The sequence below is a fragment of the Oryzias latipes genome, chromosome 8 (assembly GCF_053564925.1).
Source record: "Oryzias latipes strain Hd-rR chromosome 8, Olatipes_Hd-rR_3.1".
In the NCBI taxonomy this organism is placed as follows: Eukaryota; Metazoa; Chordata; class Actinopteri; order Beloniformes; family Adrianichthyidae; genus Oryzias; species Oryzias latipes.
Window position 1 is genome coordinate 27,714,052 of NC_136244.1, and position 15,628 is coordinate 27,729,679.

The window sequence follows — 15,628 nt, forward strand, 5'->3', positions numbered from 1 at the left end:
ACGCGCGTTTCCGTCAGTGAGGCTCAACATTCAGGCGTCTTATTGTGAAACTGGATCGGGACCACGTGACGCAGCTTCATGAGAACTTTCTGGAGTCAACGAGAGGAGAAGAGAAGCTTCTCGTTCACTTTCATTCCAACTAAAGTTCTGCCGGAACAACCGAAAAGACTCAAACATAAATACAGAAACAAGAATGACATTAAAAAAAAAGATTCTCTAAACAATTTATTGAAACTAAAACTGTAAAAAAAAATCAGCAAACCAAAATCTAATAAACTGGAAATCAGATTCAGCTTATTAATGTTACTTTAAAAACTTAATCATCTGTGTTCATAGTTTTTAAATAGCCCAAAGATGATGTATCTTCATATTTAGTGATTATGTATTTGTTTTTTTTTCTCGATAAAACAAATATTGTAAAACATACCTCCACTAATAAGACTTGTAAAAATGATTCCAATGTGTCTCCTTTAAATTAATATTATTTAAACATAAATGTGTATATTCTTTAGCTTTTCTTACGTTTCTTAAACTAACAATTTTCTATATAATTATTAACATTTGGACCAAATGACACTCCATAAAAATGTAGGTTAAAGCTAGAACTGTCGTGTTCTCTGCAGGTGTGTTGCTATAGAAATTTCTCAATATTAATTCCTACTTTTTCCACATCAGTTTTATCCATATTTAATGTAAAGTTGATTCTAAATGTTTGTCCGACTGTGTCAGTTTTTAGAAAGCACTTTAATTTAGCTGTAAAGTGCTAGAACGTTTATTTTTACTCCTCAAGTGTTTCTAGTATATTTGGATAAAAATGCAGATCCATCAGCTTTGGGCTATTTAAAAACTATGAACACAGATGATTAAGTTTTTAAAGTAACTTTAATAAGCTGAATCTGATTTCCAGTTTATTAGATTTTGGTTTGCTGATTTTTTTTTTTTACAGTTTTAGTTTCAATAAATTGTTTAGAGAATCTTTTTTTTAATGTCATTCTTGTTTCTGTATTTATGTTTGAGTCTTTTCGGTTGTTCCGGCAGAACTTTAGTTGGAATGAAAGTGAACGATAAGCTTCTCTTCTCCTCTCGTTGACTCCAGAAAGTTCTCATGAAGCTGCGTCACGTGGTCCCGATCCAGTTTCACAATAAGACGCCTGAATGTTGAGCCTCACTGACGGAAACGCGCGTCCAACAGGAAACGTCTTATTGTGAAGGGTCAAACCGGAAACGGCTGTGGAGCGTTCCGCAGACTCGACGGTTTTGTTCGTGAAGCGTCTAGAAGCAGCCAGGCTGTGAGCTTCCGCAGATATAAAGCGGCTGATCCGAGAGCAGAGACAGTTAGAGAAAGAGAGCAGAGCGCAGAGAAGATCCAGAGGAGAAGAAAGAGAAGAAGATCCTTCCTCTTCACAGATCACTCCATCATCACTCAGCTGTAAGTATTTCCTTCATTCTTTCTAGAGAAAAGGCAGGAAAGTGGAGGAAAAGCTTTGATCCAGACTATCGGGAGGAAAAGGCAGATTTGATTAGAAACCTTTTACTTTGTTTTAATTTAATTATTTACTTTTATTAAACTGGATTAGAAACCTTTTACTTTTTTTAAATCAATTAATTTATTTTCATTAGATTGGATTAGAAACCTTTTTTTCATGCCAATCAAACTTTATTGCTTTAGTCTGAACGACAGAAGCTTTGGAGATGTTTGGTTGGTTGAAGTAGAAACCTGAAGCCTTGATGTGCTAACTTTACCGAGTAGAGACCAGAGCAGATGAGCGTGAGCCAGAACCGCCTGAATCCTCCTTCTAGAGGAATCCGAGCTCTGATGCTGGACTGGGTTCTTTCGAGACTCTGTCAGAGCGGCTGCAGAAGTTCATGTTTGTAACGTTTCCTCCCGTCTGTGTCTGCGCGTCTTTACAGCACAAAGTCATCCAGCAAACATGTCTGCGGCCAAGAGCGTGTCCATCGGCATCGACCTGGGCACCACCTACTCTTGTGTGGGCGTCTTCCAGCACGGAAAAGTGGAAATCATCGCCAACGACCAGGGCAACAGGACCACCCCCAGCTATGTGGCCTTCACCGACACGGAGAGGCTGATTGGAGACGCGGCCAAGAACCAGGTGGCTCTGAACCCCAGCAACACCGTGTTTGACGCCAAGAGGCTGATTGGGCGGAGGTTCGACGAGCCGGTGGTGCAGGCCGACATGAAGCACTGGCCCTTCAAGGTGGTTTCAGAAGGAGGGAAGCCCAAAATCCAGGTGGACTACAAAGGAGAGAACAAGACCTTCTTCCCCGAGGAGATTTCCTCCATGGTCCTGGTGAAGATGAAGGAGATCGCCGAGGCCTACCTGGGCCACAAGGTGTCCAACGCCGTCATCACAGTGCCGGCGTACTTCAACGACTCCCAACGACAGGCCACCAAAGACGCGGGCGTCATCGCGGGACTCAACATCCAGAGGATCATCAACGAGCCCACGGCGGCCGCCATCGCCTACGGACTGGACAAGGGCAAGTCGGGAGAGAGAAACGTGCTGATCTTTGACCTGGGAGGAGGCACCTTCGACGTGTCCATCCTGACCATCGAAGACGGCATCTTTGAGGTGAAGGCCACGGCCGGAGACACTCACCTGGGCGGAGAGGACTTTGACAACCGCATGGTCAACCACTTTGTGGAGGAGTTCAAGAGGAAACACAAGAAGGACATCAGCCAGAACAAGAGGGCCTTGAGGAGGCTGCGCACCGCTTGCGAGAGGGCCAAGAGGACCCTGTCCTCCAGCTCCCAGGCCAGCATCGAGATCGACTCTCTGTTTGAGGGCATCGACTTCTACACCTCCGTCACCAGAGCTCGCTTTGAGGAGCTGTGCTCCGACCTGTTCAGGGGAACGCTGGAACCGGTGGAGAAAGCCCTGAGGGACGCCAAGATGGACAAGGGGCAGATCCACGACGTGGTCCTGGTGGGAGGCTCCACCCGGATCCCCAAAATCCAGAAGCTCCTGCAGGACTTCTTCAACGGCCGAGAGCTGAACAAGAGCATCAACCCGGACGAGGCGGTGGCTTACGGCGCCGCCGTGCAGGCCGCCATCCTGTCGGGCGACACCTCGGGCAACGTCCAGGACCTGCTGCTGCTGGACGTGGCGCCTCTGTCCCTGGGCATCGAGACGGCCGGTGGAGTCATGACGGCCCTGATCAAACGCAACACCACCATCCCCACCAAGCAGACCCAGGTGTTCAGCACCTACGCCGACAACCAGCCCGGGGTCCTGATCCAGGTCTACGAAGGCGAGAGAGCCATGACCAAGGACAACAACCTGCTGGGCAAGTTTGATCTGACGGGAATCCCGCCGGCTCCCAGAGGGGTCCCGCAGATCGAGGTCACCTTCGACATCGACGCCAACGGCATCTTGAACGTGTCGGCGGTGGACAAAAGCACCGGCAAGGAGAACAAGATCACCATCACCAACGACAAGGGCCGCCTCAGCAAAGAGGACATCGAGAGGATGGTGCAGGAGGCGGAGAAGTACAAAGCCGAGGACGAGCAGCAGAGGGACAAGATCGCCGCCAAGAACTCCCTGGAGTCCTTGGCCTTCAACCTGAAGAGCAGCGCGCAGGACGACAGCTTGAAGGACAAAATCAGCCAGGAAGACAGGAAGAGGGTGGTGGAGAAGTGCGACGAGACCATCGCCTGGCTGGAGAACAACCAGCTGGCCGACAAAGACGAGTTCCAGCACAAGCAGAAAGAGCTGGAGAAGGTCTGCAACCCCATCATCAGCAAGCTGTATCAGGGAGGGATGCCCAGCGGCTCCTGCAGAGAGCAGGCGCGGGCCGACAGCCAGGGGCCCACTATTGAGGAGGTGGACTGAAGGGGCCCTGGTTCTGGACCCGCTTGACTGGACAGACGTGAACATGGAAATATTGTCAAGTGTCAAACTTTACTCAGACTTTGCTCTGCTGGACATTGCAAGAAAACCTGAACTGAGATGTTTGAGGGAAGTAAGAAAAAGCTGTGATGTCATTTCTGTCCGACACGTTTGGAACCTCAGCTTCTAAAATCCTGTGTTTGAATGGAAAATACTAACTTATTTTTTTAATAAAAAGAATTAAAATCACTCTTTTCTTTCTCTTTGTCTTGCATTTAGAGTAGAACACAGTTTAACTTGTTTCTTTATAGTTCTCTGTTTTCTGTCAGTGAGTCAGAATCAGTTTATTAAATATTACATGAAAATTCCAATGAGAATTAAAACAAAAATTAAATGCTGAAATGTACCTTTGAATACTGTGAAGCTTTGAGTATAGATTTTAATAATAAATGTCTTGGGGACATTGCAACATAAAATAATTAACTAAAGTCATTTTTTTAAATATTTTTATGGAGCAAAATGTAAGTAATATGAGTTCAACATCACTGGGACCAAGATAGTGTTTAAAAAAAGGGATTTTCTTAAAATTACTTAATTTCTACAATTTATTTCAAAATAAATTATGTTCATTTTCTTTTTCCCCAACAGAAGGGTTACACTAACTCTTAATTTATTGTATAGTAACAAAATGTTTTAGCTATGGTAATGACGTCATTGTAAATGTTATTCTGATTTTAAGTCGTATCTAACTGTAATATTGTCTATAAAAGGAAAACTCTGTTTTTAAATAACTGGGTTAATAATGGTATAATTTTCCTCAATTATTCAAAGAACCTGGATTATTATATAACTACTCAGAATTCACAATGCAGTATAAAATACCATTAACTCCCAAAGACTTTGCATTAGTGTTTGATGCCGTCCCGTCTGGGCTTTGCATGTTATTCAGGGGTTTCTACAGCGCTCCTCCTCTGACTCTCCATCCTCCTGATGCGTTCAAATCCCCTCTGGTCGTTTCTGCTTCACTTCCGCTAAACAGTTGAACTCAAAAATCAGAGCTTTGTTCCAAGATCATTTAGTTTCTGTTCCATCAGCTTCCTTTTATTGGGCTAATTTCACCTCGAACATTGAATAGAAAAAGTCTGATCTTTACCACAAAAATACTTCTTAACAAATAAAGTCAAAGAAATCTCTTTTAAACTCCTACACAGATTTTATCCAGCAAAGCATTACTTGACTAAATTTAAGGCGCTGTACTTGCTGCCAGAAACAACCTGAAACCTGCTCTCATTTATTCTGGTCTTGTGAATTTACATACAGATTTTGGAAAAACATTCACAAATTTATCACCGATTCTATTTTTGCTGACATACAACTTTATGATAAAAATGTACTTTTTGGTTTTCATAGCTTTGATGTCAAAGACCGAGATGCTTTCTTTTGTGTAAACATGGTATTATTTATGGCTAAATTTCATATTCACAAAAGAAAATTTTCCAATAAAAAACGGATTTCTTTGTGTTCAAACTGGAACTGCAGCAATATTTAAACTTAATTTCTGCTTCAAAAAATACAAAAGCTCAAAAAACAATTAACATTTGTAATTCTTTTGGACTGCTGACATAGACTCGCATTTTCTCTTTTTATTTTTTTATTTCATTTTATTTTTTATTCCCTCTTGTGTTTGTTATTAATAATTAGAATTTTTTAAAGAATGTAACATGTTTGTTCTGTATTCAGAATTCTATTGTACATCATATGTGCATAATTGTTGTATTTTCTTGTTTTGTATGTTGCAATTGTGCAATAAAAAAAGTCGCATCTAGAAAAAAAAATTAAATACTTTTATTTTCCATTTTAGCAACATTTTTAGAATTCGTACTTGAATTAAAGTACACCATAATCTGTCTTTTCGGCTGAAGAACATCACGTTTTTAATTTTACATTTTTAACGTCATTCACGTCGTCTGATCTGATCTGATCAGCGGCCGTTTGGACTCGCTCACCCCTCCGCAGATCCCGCGAGACCTCGAGCCAGTGCGAGAAGATCAGGAGCAGAGAAGCTAAGGCGACATTGATATTTAGCAACAACAACAGCTGCTTTCATGTCTGTCCCGCCGCGCAGGTTGGGGCAGCGCTGAGGGGCTGCAGGCGCGCGTGACCAGGTGTGGGCCGCGGTGTTCAGGTACGACTCTCCGTCACGATAAAGGCGATAGCCGACTAGCTTGTTTATTAATAACCAGCCCGCTGGCTAACAGTTAGCTGCGCTCGTGGAGAATGTTTGTCGTCGGGATTGGAAAAGTTCTCACGTGAGCGACAGGTGAGAGGGAAAAAAAACACACAGGAGTGGTCACGGAGGGCAGATATCGATGCTCGGGACGGGGAGTCAAAGCTGACCATGGGGATCGAACCTTAGTAGGCTAACACGTTTGTGGGACGCTGAACGAGCAAAAGATGTGAGCGGCGAACCTACAGCTGAGCTCCAGCGTCCAGAGCAGCGAGGATCTGCGGGACCTCCCCAGGTCACGGCCCTCACCTGGACCTCCCCAGGTCACCGCCCTCACCTGGTTGCTCCACACTCTACACCTGTGACTGGACCGGAAGGAGGCAAAGTCCTGATTGACCCTGAATCAGGACTGAAAAACGGTTTGACCATCAAAATCCTGCGTTTCTACGCACTAATTGAAAAAAAACAAACTGCTTTCCATGTTTCTCAAAGTTCTGCAGAACCGGCTGATCTTTAAAACATTTATATAGACTTGTGTAGTGAGGAATCGAACCCGGTCAGGGCCACGCGGGGCTGAACGGATCTTCCTCCTGAATGATTCCGTCTTTTCTTGAAGCTGACATGAACGGGTCCTCAGAGAAGGTCAGCCTCTGATCCTCAGCTGCACGCTGTGCAGGAACCAGCAGACGTCTCATCAGCAGAACCTAGACAGAAGGTCATGATGATGCTGTTGACAGAGAAGAGGGCTAAGAACAGAACCTAGAGGAACCCGGTACGAATAGGACCAGATCTGCCCCCCTGCCCCATGATAGACCCAGTCTGAGGAAAATGAAGCTCCAAGCTGTTTGAGTATTTTTTTATTCAAAGAGTAAATCAGGAGCTGATAAAAAAGCAGTTTGAAGAAGCTTGTAGGTGTGTGACCAACAAGGGCGGGCCGTAAGCTTCCTGCTCCGCCCCTTTCTGATCAGACAGACAGATCCAGAACGTCTTTGTTCTCCTGCTCGAGCTGGAATCTGGATCTAAGCTGGACGGCTGCATAGATGCCATGTTGCTGCCATTTCTGTAGCACCGCTAATGTTAGCATGGGGGTGTGAGGGGCTGTAAGCTAGTGAGACACAGGATAAACAAAGGGATGCTGGGAAATGAGGGCAGGCTTACTCCAGTGGAGAGAGGTGAGCATTATCGCTCGTGTCTTGTCATCAGCAGTCAGCGGTAGAGGAGCAGGAGGGCGGGAACGCGTCCTGGGGTCTTCGCCGGCGCTCGCAGTCAGCTCTGAGACGTCTCTGATCTCCAGGTGAAGCCGTGTTTTCCTCTCTGCGGTTCTCAGAGCGGTCCTTCCATCCCAGCTCAGTCAGGACCTGCGGGTCCACAGGTTGTCTGAGCAGGTAGAGAGTCCGGAGTTCTGTTGGGCTGACGTTCACAGCCGGAACACGGAACCGACTGGATTCATTTCCTTAAAGCGTGTCATTGTTTAACCTGAAAGGAGGAGGAGCTAATGTTTAGAATTATTATCACTCATGAACACAAATAGGAAACAGATTTTATCAATCTGTCCAGTTCTGTTGGTTCAGATCAATTCTATTGTTGTTGAATTTAGCCCCGCCCCTTTTCTGCAGAAGAGAACATGGTTGTCTTCAGGACATCTACCCCCCCAAACGCAGTGACTTTTCTGCGTCGTTTAGTCCCCGACACACAGAGATTTCTTCAGATTCTCTGAATCTCTTTTGGTCTCTTCTGCAGGATGATTCTCCGCCTCTCCGGCCGCATGTCAGAGGATGAAGACGGGACGCTCCTCGTGAATCATCATCATCATCATCGTTTCCCCGTCCTGCTCCAGGACCAGAGGATGTAGCAGACAGCTGCAGGTCTCCGCCCCCTTCAACCGCGTCCTGTGGGGGTCCGCCCCTCGTCTTGGTTTTAGACCGGGGGTGCCGTGCGACTTTAGGCGTTCTGTGTTTGCCGCCGTTCGTTGCCACGCCCCCTTTATTTGTGATTGAAGTGCAGCTCAGCTGGCCGGCCTAGAGATGAACGGTTCTCTTTTGACCCCCCCCAGCCCGAGGGCTACAAACTCCTCCCCTTTACCGCCCTCGCCTTCCCCGTCTCCGTCCCCCCCGTCGCCGTCTTTGCTGCCGCTATCCCCCCGCCCCCCCCCTCTCCCACCTCTCGTGAGCCCTCCATCCCAGACTCACCCCTCCTCCCTTTCGGACACCCCCACACCGTCCCCGTCCCCCTCCCTCAGCTGGACCGAGTTCTGTGAGCTCCATGCGCGAGTTGCGGCGGGGGACTTTGCTCGCCATTTCCGGGCGTTCCTCCTGGAGAACCCCCACTACAGCACCGACTCGGCCGCCGCCTTCTGCCGCCGCTTCACCGACCGCTTTGTGCGCCACTTCCAGAGCGAGCTGGAGGGGGGGCCGCCGCCCAGCCGCAACGACATGGTGAGCTGGGCCCCCCCGTCGGACGCCACCTCGCTGGAAGAGGAGGAGGTTTCGCCTTTATCTGCAGCGGCGGGGGCCACCCCGCCCCAGGCCTCATCCCGACCCGAACCGGCACGGCTGGTTCTGGAGAACCGCGGCGGGGACAAGTTCCAGGACTCCCACGGACAGGCCCTCCCCCCATCGTCGTCCTCGTCGTGCTGCTCCTCGGTGGGGGGCAACAACGGGCGACGGGAGGAGAGGGGCGTCACGTTCAGCCCCGGGAACGGGGAGGGGCCCGACGAGGACAGCTGGCCCGGTGTGGCCTCCATCGGGGAGGAGCCTCAGGAGTCCGGGGAGGCCGACCCCTTTCCTCAGGACCCCTCCCCCTCCGCGGTTTCGTGTAAAGAGACCCCCATCTCCTCCAAAAACAAACTGAAGAAGCGCTTCTCCCTGCGCAGCGTGGGCCGCAGCGTGCGCGGGAGCGTGCGCGGCATCCTGCACTGGAGGAGCTCCTCCAGCGACTCGGGTCAGAACCAGCTCTCCCCCAGCTACAGCTACACCATGGGGGTGCAGGACGCCGGCCTGGGTCCCACCACCAAAAGGACCTCCGCCACGCAGCCCCCCACCCCCACCTCCTCCATGCCGGTGTCCCTCTCCATGCCTCTCTCTCTTCCTCACTCCTCCTCATCCTCACTGCCCCCATCCTCCTCCAGCAGCGCCACCTCGCTGTCTCTGTCGGACGCCGCCCGGGACCGCCGGCGGAGCAACGGTGAGGGGGGGGAGAAGGACAAGTGGAGCCATCGTCTGGAGAAACTGCGGCTGTCCCGGTCCCCCCCTCCCGTCCTCCTGCCACCCCCCGCCGGCTCCAACCCCTCCTCCATGCTGCCCCCCAGCAGCGCCGCCGCTGCGGGTCCTCAGAGGAAGGTGGGCCGGCTGATGCGGGAAGGCGGAGTCAGTGTCAGCTCCTCCAGCGAGGAGCTGGGAGGAAGCCACGCCTTCTCCGGCTTCTCCTTTGGCCTCCTGCACCACGGCACGGACAGCAACAGCGTGGCAACGTCGCCGACCGCCGCTAGCCAAGGAAGTCAGGCGCCGCTCCTCGCCAGCGGGGGGAACGTGCCCTGGAGCGGGGGGCGCTGGCATAAATGTCGCCTCGTCCTCAGAGCGAGGGACAGGGAGGGGGGAGAGCGGGGAGAGGAGTACTACCTGGAGTTCTTCATCCCTCCTAAAGTAAGTTCTCGTCAGAGCGAACGGAACTCGATGGCTTCTGCTCTGACTCCGCCCACGTCTGACTCCCCAGGCCTCAAAGCCCCGGCTGACCGTCCACTGCTGCTCCATCACGGAGGTGAGGAGCACCACGGCGCTGGAGGTCCCGGACAAGGAGAACACTTTCCTGCTGCAGGTGAGTCGGATTCCGCTCAGGTCCAAGCGGGTCGATGCCGGCGCGGCGTCTGTCGGTGACGGACGCATCGACCACAAACCAGCAGATCAAAAGTTTCATCTTTATTTCCCAAAAAAGATCCAACCTGAACGTTGGTCTTTGATGTGAAAACGTTTGTGTTTCTGCTCGCCGTCGTCTTTTTCCAGCTGGAGGGCTCAACGCAGTACGTGATCGAAACCCGAGACGCCATTCAGATGAGGGCGTGGCTTAGTGACATCAGGAACGCCATCTGCATCAGGTACTCATGTTTTCTGCAGATCCGCTCTTCTTCCAGAACCGTCGGTTCTGAAGTCTTTCCCTGCTTCCTGTCCGCCACAGTGAACAGGAAGACGCAGAGGGGGGCTGCCGGGGGCCGCTGGACATCAGCGGGACGCCGGAGGCTGGCGAGCGTCTCTCACAAAGTGAGTTTGGCGGTAAAGGGTGTTGCATGTTTCCTCTGCAGCACGTTCACCGCCTCCTCCCTCCCCAGTCTGTTACGGGGGCATCGGGGGCTTCCTGCCGCTCATGGACCCCCTCCCGCCAGAGCTGCCGCCTCGAGCCCCTCTGGACGAACCGGATGGCAGGATTCTCGGGGGAGGCGGGGCTAGCCTGGGCACGCCTTTTGCAGAGACGCCAGACGCCACAGGTGAGTGTGATGCCCCGCCCCCTGTGAAACGTGACCCAGGAGGGTCCTGAAGGAAGAACCAGATGGTTATGGAGGGACGTTTGTGCCAATAGTTCACACATTTACAAGTGTGAAGCGGAGCAGCGGATTGGAGGTTTTCTGACCAATCAGCATCCATGTCTGTGATTGGCCGGTTTTTGTGGCTCTAAATAGTTCTATTTGCTCCTTTAATTGTCTTTTGGTTGTTGCTCTTGAAATACTGGCACTAAAATTAGAAAGAAAACTCCAGGAATGTAAGAATCTATGAAGCTAAAACCTTTTCTGTAACAGCTGCTGTTTTCTATTTTTTCATTTCTTAATTTACAGTTTCTATTCAGAACTTTGTGTTTTTGTAGTTGAGCTTTAGTGGGGGCGGAGCTTTGAGTCCATTGGCTGATTGACATCAGAGGTCATTTCCGCTCCAGAAAGGCGTCTGTTGTTGGCGTCAGCAGTGATATTTTCTCAGTTTGGTACGTCAATCACGTCCCGCTGGCCGATGGACTTAAAGCCCCGCCCCCACTTAGGATCAACCCTGAAAACGTCAAATGTGCATTGAAGCTGTTAATTATGCTTCTGATGCAATCGAGGCTGGTCTCAAACGTTTCTATGGCAACCACTCTGGCCAATCAGGCGTGAGCTTGTTGGAAAGCCCTCCAGCAAGGGGTGTGGCCTTTGCTGGAGGGCCTGTCAGTAAAAGTTTTTAATGTTGTGGGGGCCAGCAGGCTCCACCTACTTTTTTCGAGGAATCTGATTGGTCCGTTTAAAGCCAGTTCTGATTGTAGAAGCAGCAGCTGATGGCGGCGTCTCTTCCTCTGTGACCTCCAGGGTCGTTCCTCTTCTCTGATGTGGCGCCCGCAGAGGCGGTGGAGCACCCGCTCAGCGAGTGTCAGTGGTTCCACGGGACGCTGTCGCGCCTCAAAGCCGCCCAGCTGGTGCTGGCAGGAGGCCCGGCGAGCCACGGCGTCTTCCTGGTCCGCCAGAGCGAGACGCGGCGCGGGGAGTACGTCCTGACCTTTAACTTCCAGGGCAAGGCCAAGGTGAGTGCAGGTGTAGACAGGAAGAATCACAGCGGCCAGATTCAATCAGCAAACCTTTATTTAAAACAGTTCTAGTGAATCCTTTTGCCATCATCAACTCCTGAACCTCGAAAGTTTACATCCAGTCTGGACATTCTTTGAATGACCGTGAATCTGTCAACGTGACTCCAACGGATTCTGACGCAGATAGAAGCCGCTTTTCTCTGAATCCTGTTAGATTTTAGATTTGCTGGCGGCAGCACAGATACTACAGCCTTAAAACGACGCTCCATGTCCTCCGCCAGTCCTGAAGGAGCTCCATGGGTGTTCCTGCGGTGGGCGGGTGGAGCTGGTCAAGCCCCGCCTTCGACCCTCGGTGGTCGAGGTTGGCCCCGCCTTCGACCCTCGGTGGTCGAGGTTGGCCCCGCCTTCGACCCTCGGTGGTCGAGGTTGGCCCCGCCTTCCCTGCAAACACGGATACATTTTCCTTGTACTTTTATGAAAACCGCGCATGCATCAGAGATAATTTCTGTAGGATAATTAAGCAGAGCGTTCGACCTCTGATCTGCAGGTTTGATTCCTGCTCAGCCTGATGATTGTAGCACAAATGTTTCCAACATGAATCAGAGATGTGCCTTCAGCTGAACAGCAGTCCTGCAGGAACGTCTCCTCTCCAGCTGGGCCTGCGGTTCTGCAGAAGCTCTGTTCTCACCTGCGGTTCTCCCGCCTCCTGCAGCACCTCCGCCTGTCCCTGAACGAGGACGGGCAGTGCCGCGTGCAGCACCTCTGGTTCCAGTCCATCTTCGACATGCTGGAGCACTTCCGGGTGCATCCCATCCCGCTGGAGTCGGGGGGGGCCTCTGACGTCACCCTCATCAGCTTCGTCGGTGCTACCGCCATGCGCCAGCCAGGTATGTGTGACGGCGCCGTAGGGCCCACAGAAACTCTTTGAAGGTCTGGACCCGTGCTGCCCGGGCCGGTCCAGGAACCAGGTGGTGTCGGCGGTCGACCGTGTTCAAGCGTGTGGCGTCCCGGAGGAAACTCTGTACCAGTTTCCTTATGAGACCAGTTCACTGCGGTGCGTGTAAACACCAATGTTGGAATCTTCATTCATGTCCGTTTACACACGCTTTAGTGACCACACAGTCACGTGACCCTCTGACGGCGCCGGAAGCGGGCCTGTCCTGATCCTTTGTGAGGAGAAATCATTAGGAACACCTTCAGCCCGACCCCTCCCTGCTCCTAAACAGGAAGTGCCGTTGTTTCCTGATACGGGTGGCGCCGTGTTGAAATCAGTCACTCGACTAGTTGCAACTGGGCGGCGCCCGTATCAGGAAGCAACGGCGAGGGGGGCTGGGGTGTCGTCACCTCTATTCCTGTTCCTGGTGAGCTGGCAAGGGTCAAAGGACTGTTGGCCCAAAACTGTGTTTCAGGCAGACCCACAGTGGCGAGTCGGACCGGACCCGCCGCCTGTGGGTTGTGTTGACTGCTGTGCATCGGTTCTGCTGTCACTGGAAGCATCGAGGCGGATCAGAACCTTTGCAGCGTGTTTGGGATTGATGTGTAGCATTTGCATGCAGCCCATAATGTCCTCATCATCATCATCACACTCCTCATTTTCCTGATTGTGTTCCGACCGGCATGGACACGGCGGCTGCAGAACCGGCGCCGTTTCCGTGCTGCCGCGGCCGTTCTGACCTCTCCTTGTTGTATCATTGGCTCGTCCTTACAGGCCGGGACAGGGCGGGCAGCCGGCCTACAGTCTGTGATGTCATCACCACGCGCCATCCCGACTCTCCATCAACCCCCATCTCTGACTGTGTGTAAGTGAGACCGGACGCGTGTGTGGCTGACTGAACATTCTGGGTCACATGACTCCTCAGAGCCAATCAGATTGAATGTTACTGGTTGACTTCTGGAGTAGTAGATCATAGACTGGAACCGGGTCAGATCTAGTTGGTCCAGATCTACATCTCTAATCAAGGGGGCGGAGCCATCTCTGAGGACATCAGCTGTTTCCTGTCGGTCCTTGCTCCACGTCTGTGCGTAGAATCTCTAGTAGATGCGGCTCCCCCTCGTCTCCTGGTAGTGGGCGGAGCTTCAGTCCTCCTCTCTGTGAAATCTGGACTCCTCTGGTGAGGAGGAGGACTCTGTCTCCGCCTCCTGGTCGTTACTCCTCGCTTCTCTCTCGCTTTATCTACATGTGCCTCCTGCACACACATGGAGTTCACAGCATCTCCTCCCTTTGGTTCTGGATCAGACCAGAACCAGAACCTCAGAGTTCTGCTGTAAGTGATCTGGGAGAAAAGCGCTTTGAGGAGGCGTCTGACTCCATGCTCCTGTCCTCCTTCTCTTTTCTCCCTCTCACGCCTCCTTTCTCTCTCCTGGCAGACTTGACCAGCAGACCCCGTAGCCCCCCCCAGCCTCCTACGCTACCGCCGGGCCGGCCGCCGCCACCGACTCCGCCCCAGGAGAGAGGAGAACTAGAGCTGGCAGGAGGAGCAGTGCCTGCAGGGACAGTAGCAGCCACAGGAGGAGGAAGTGGAGGCAGCGGAGGAGGAAGTGGGGGAGGATCAGACGAGTGGGAGGAGAGAGAAAGAGACACGCCCCTCCGCCAACTAGAAGCTGTGGAGGGGGAGGAGAGGGACGGCGCGCGGGCTCCTAGAGCCATTGATAACCAGTACTCCTTCTTCTGATGCTGGGATGGAGGAGGAGCACGTTTGTTTGTGTGCATGCGACTGAGCGAGCGTGGATGAGGCGTCGTACATCATAGCCATTTGTAACCAGTATTTTTATTTAGCTCGGTGCAGGAGGAGGAGGAGGAGGAGGAGGAGGAGGAGGAGGAGGAGGAGGAGGAGGAGGAGGAGGAGGAGGAGGAGGAGGAGGAGGAGGAGGAGGAGGAGGAGGAGGAGGAGGAGGAGGAGGAGGAGGAGGAGGAGGAGGAGGAGGAGGAGGAGGAGGAGGAGGAGGAGGAGGAGGAGGAGGAGGAGGAGGAGTAAAGTACTAACACTATGAGGGAAGGAGGAGCAGACAGGAGCAGCTTCACCACTTTAACTATCCGTACATTTCTTTAATCTTTTAGCCAGATAAGCTTGTTTTTGCCGGTGCGCCTCAAAGCCGGCTCCCCCTGAGGGGCTGGCGGACCCCCATACCTCACAGCAACCACGGTCTGCAGACATTTCTGCCACGGGGGTAGACCCCCCCCCCCCGGCGCAGCACGGACTCACCTGTCTGCCGCCTGCGGCTGCAGCTCCAGACCATCCAGAACGCCAAACTGAAGGGAGCACAACCGCGCTCCCTGAGGTCCCCCATCCTGCAGACCACCTGATCGGGACCCCCCCCACCCCCCTGATCCAGGTGGAGCAGGCGGGTTTCCTGCAGAGTGTTTGAGACGGGTCCAGTGACCTTTGACCTCTAAAGACAGGCTAGAACCAAGATGTTTGAAGCCCGACGGCGGTTGAGCCAGAGAAGATCCGGGACGATGGTCCCGTTGTGGAACCCAACGCTGATGGAACCTGCTGTAGACGGTTGGCGATCTGGGCGTGGCGCTGCATTCTCCTCTGGATGGTTCCGGTGGTCCGGATGGAGGTTCTGGTTCTGCTCTCATACCATCGTTCAGTTCTCATGCTTCTGTGCCTTTTCTTTTCGTTTTGTTTGGGGGGGAACCCCCCCCCCCCCCCAGTCTGTTTCCAGGTGACCTTTGTATTTGTGCCTTTCTCTGTCTGTCGTGCTGCCCCCCCCCCCTGTCCTGTTTAACTCTTCGTGCCTTTCGCTCTCTTCTCTCTTGCTGGGACCGTGTGGGGGGGGCACAGCTGTCTGCCCCCCCGTGTGTTAGTTTCAGGTACTACATTGAATTTAATGATATAATATAAATATAGTGAAACATGGAAGCTGCTGTGCTGCCTCCTTTGTTCTGCACGAGCCTGGAGGCGGAGCCTGGAGGATCCAGACTCTGAAGAGTCCTTCGCCAACTAAATGTAAACATTTGATTTAGTCTGTAACCCTTGTGCTATCTTAGATGACCCCCCCTCCCATTGACGTG

General features: G+C 51.9%; 2 protein-coding genes across 5 annotated transcripts; both read left to right on the top strand.

The window, feature by feature from the left end:
- Positions 1-1,226: 1,226 nt before the first annotated feature.
- LOC101169944 (heat shock 70 kDa protein 1) lies at positions 1,227-4,097 on the top strand. Its single transcript, XM_023957233.2, has 2 exons — positions 1,227-1,429; positions 1,912-4,097. The coding sequence occupies exon 2, from the start codon at positions 1,932-1,934 to the stop codon at positions 3,849-3,851; it is 1,920 nt and encodes a 639-aa protein (XP_023813001.1). The 5' UTR covers positions 1,227-1,429; positions 1,912-1,931; the 3' UTR covers positions 3,852-4,097.
- A 1,748-nt stretch (positions 4,098-5,845) lies between these two features.
- On the top strand, positions 5,846-15,476 carry sh2b1 (SH2B adaptor protein 1). Of its 4 annotated transcripts, none has more exons than XM_023957199.2 (11): positions 5,846-6,033; positions 7,816-9,716; positions 9,787-9,888; positions 10,074-10,165; positions 10,246-10,328; positions 10,397-10,552; positions 11,396-11,607; positions 12,323-12,497; positions 13,319-13,409; positions 13,978-14,390; positions 14,556-15,476. In XM_023957199.2, the coding sequence occupies exons 2-10, from the start codon at positions 8,100-8,102 to the stop codon at positions 13,997-13,999; spliced, it is 2,550 nt and encodes an 849-aa protein (XP_023812967.1). In that variant the 5' UTR covers positions 5,846-6,033; positions 7,816-8,099; the 3' UTR covers positions 14,000-14,390; positions 14,556-15,476. The 4 variants fall into 4 exon arrangements, with proteins under 4 accessions (XP_023812967.1, XP_078808102.1, XP_078808103.1 ...); XM_078951978.1 differs by lacking the exon at positions 13,319-13,409 and adding an exon at positions 7,282-7,369 and having other exon boundaries at positions 5,892-6,033; XM_078951976.1 differs by lacking the exon at positions 13,319-13,409.
- Positions 15,477-15,628: the final 152 nt, after the last annotated feature.

Coding starts and splice junctions, on each gene's coding strand:
- LOC101169944 (XM_023957233.2), top strand. CDS start 1,932: ATGTCTGCGGCCAAGAGCGTGTCCATCGGCATCGACCTGGGCACCACC.
- sh2b1 (XM_078951976.1), top strand. CDS start 8,100: ATGAACGGTTCTCTTTTGACCCCCCCCAGCCCGAGGGCTACAAACTCC. Junction 9,889..10,073: donor AGAACACTTTCCTGCTGCAG/GTGAGTCGGATT, acceptor GTCTTTTTCCAG/CTGGAGGGCTCAACGCAGTA. Junction 12,498..13,977: donor TACCGCCATGCGCCAGCCAG/GTATGTGTGACG, acceptor CTCTCCTGGCAG/ACTTGACCAGCAGACCCCGT.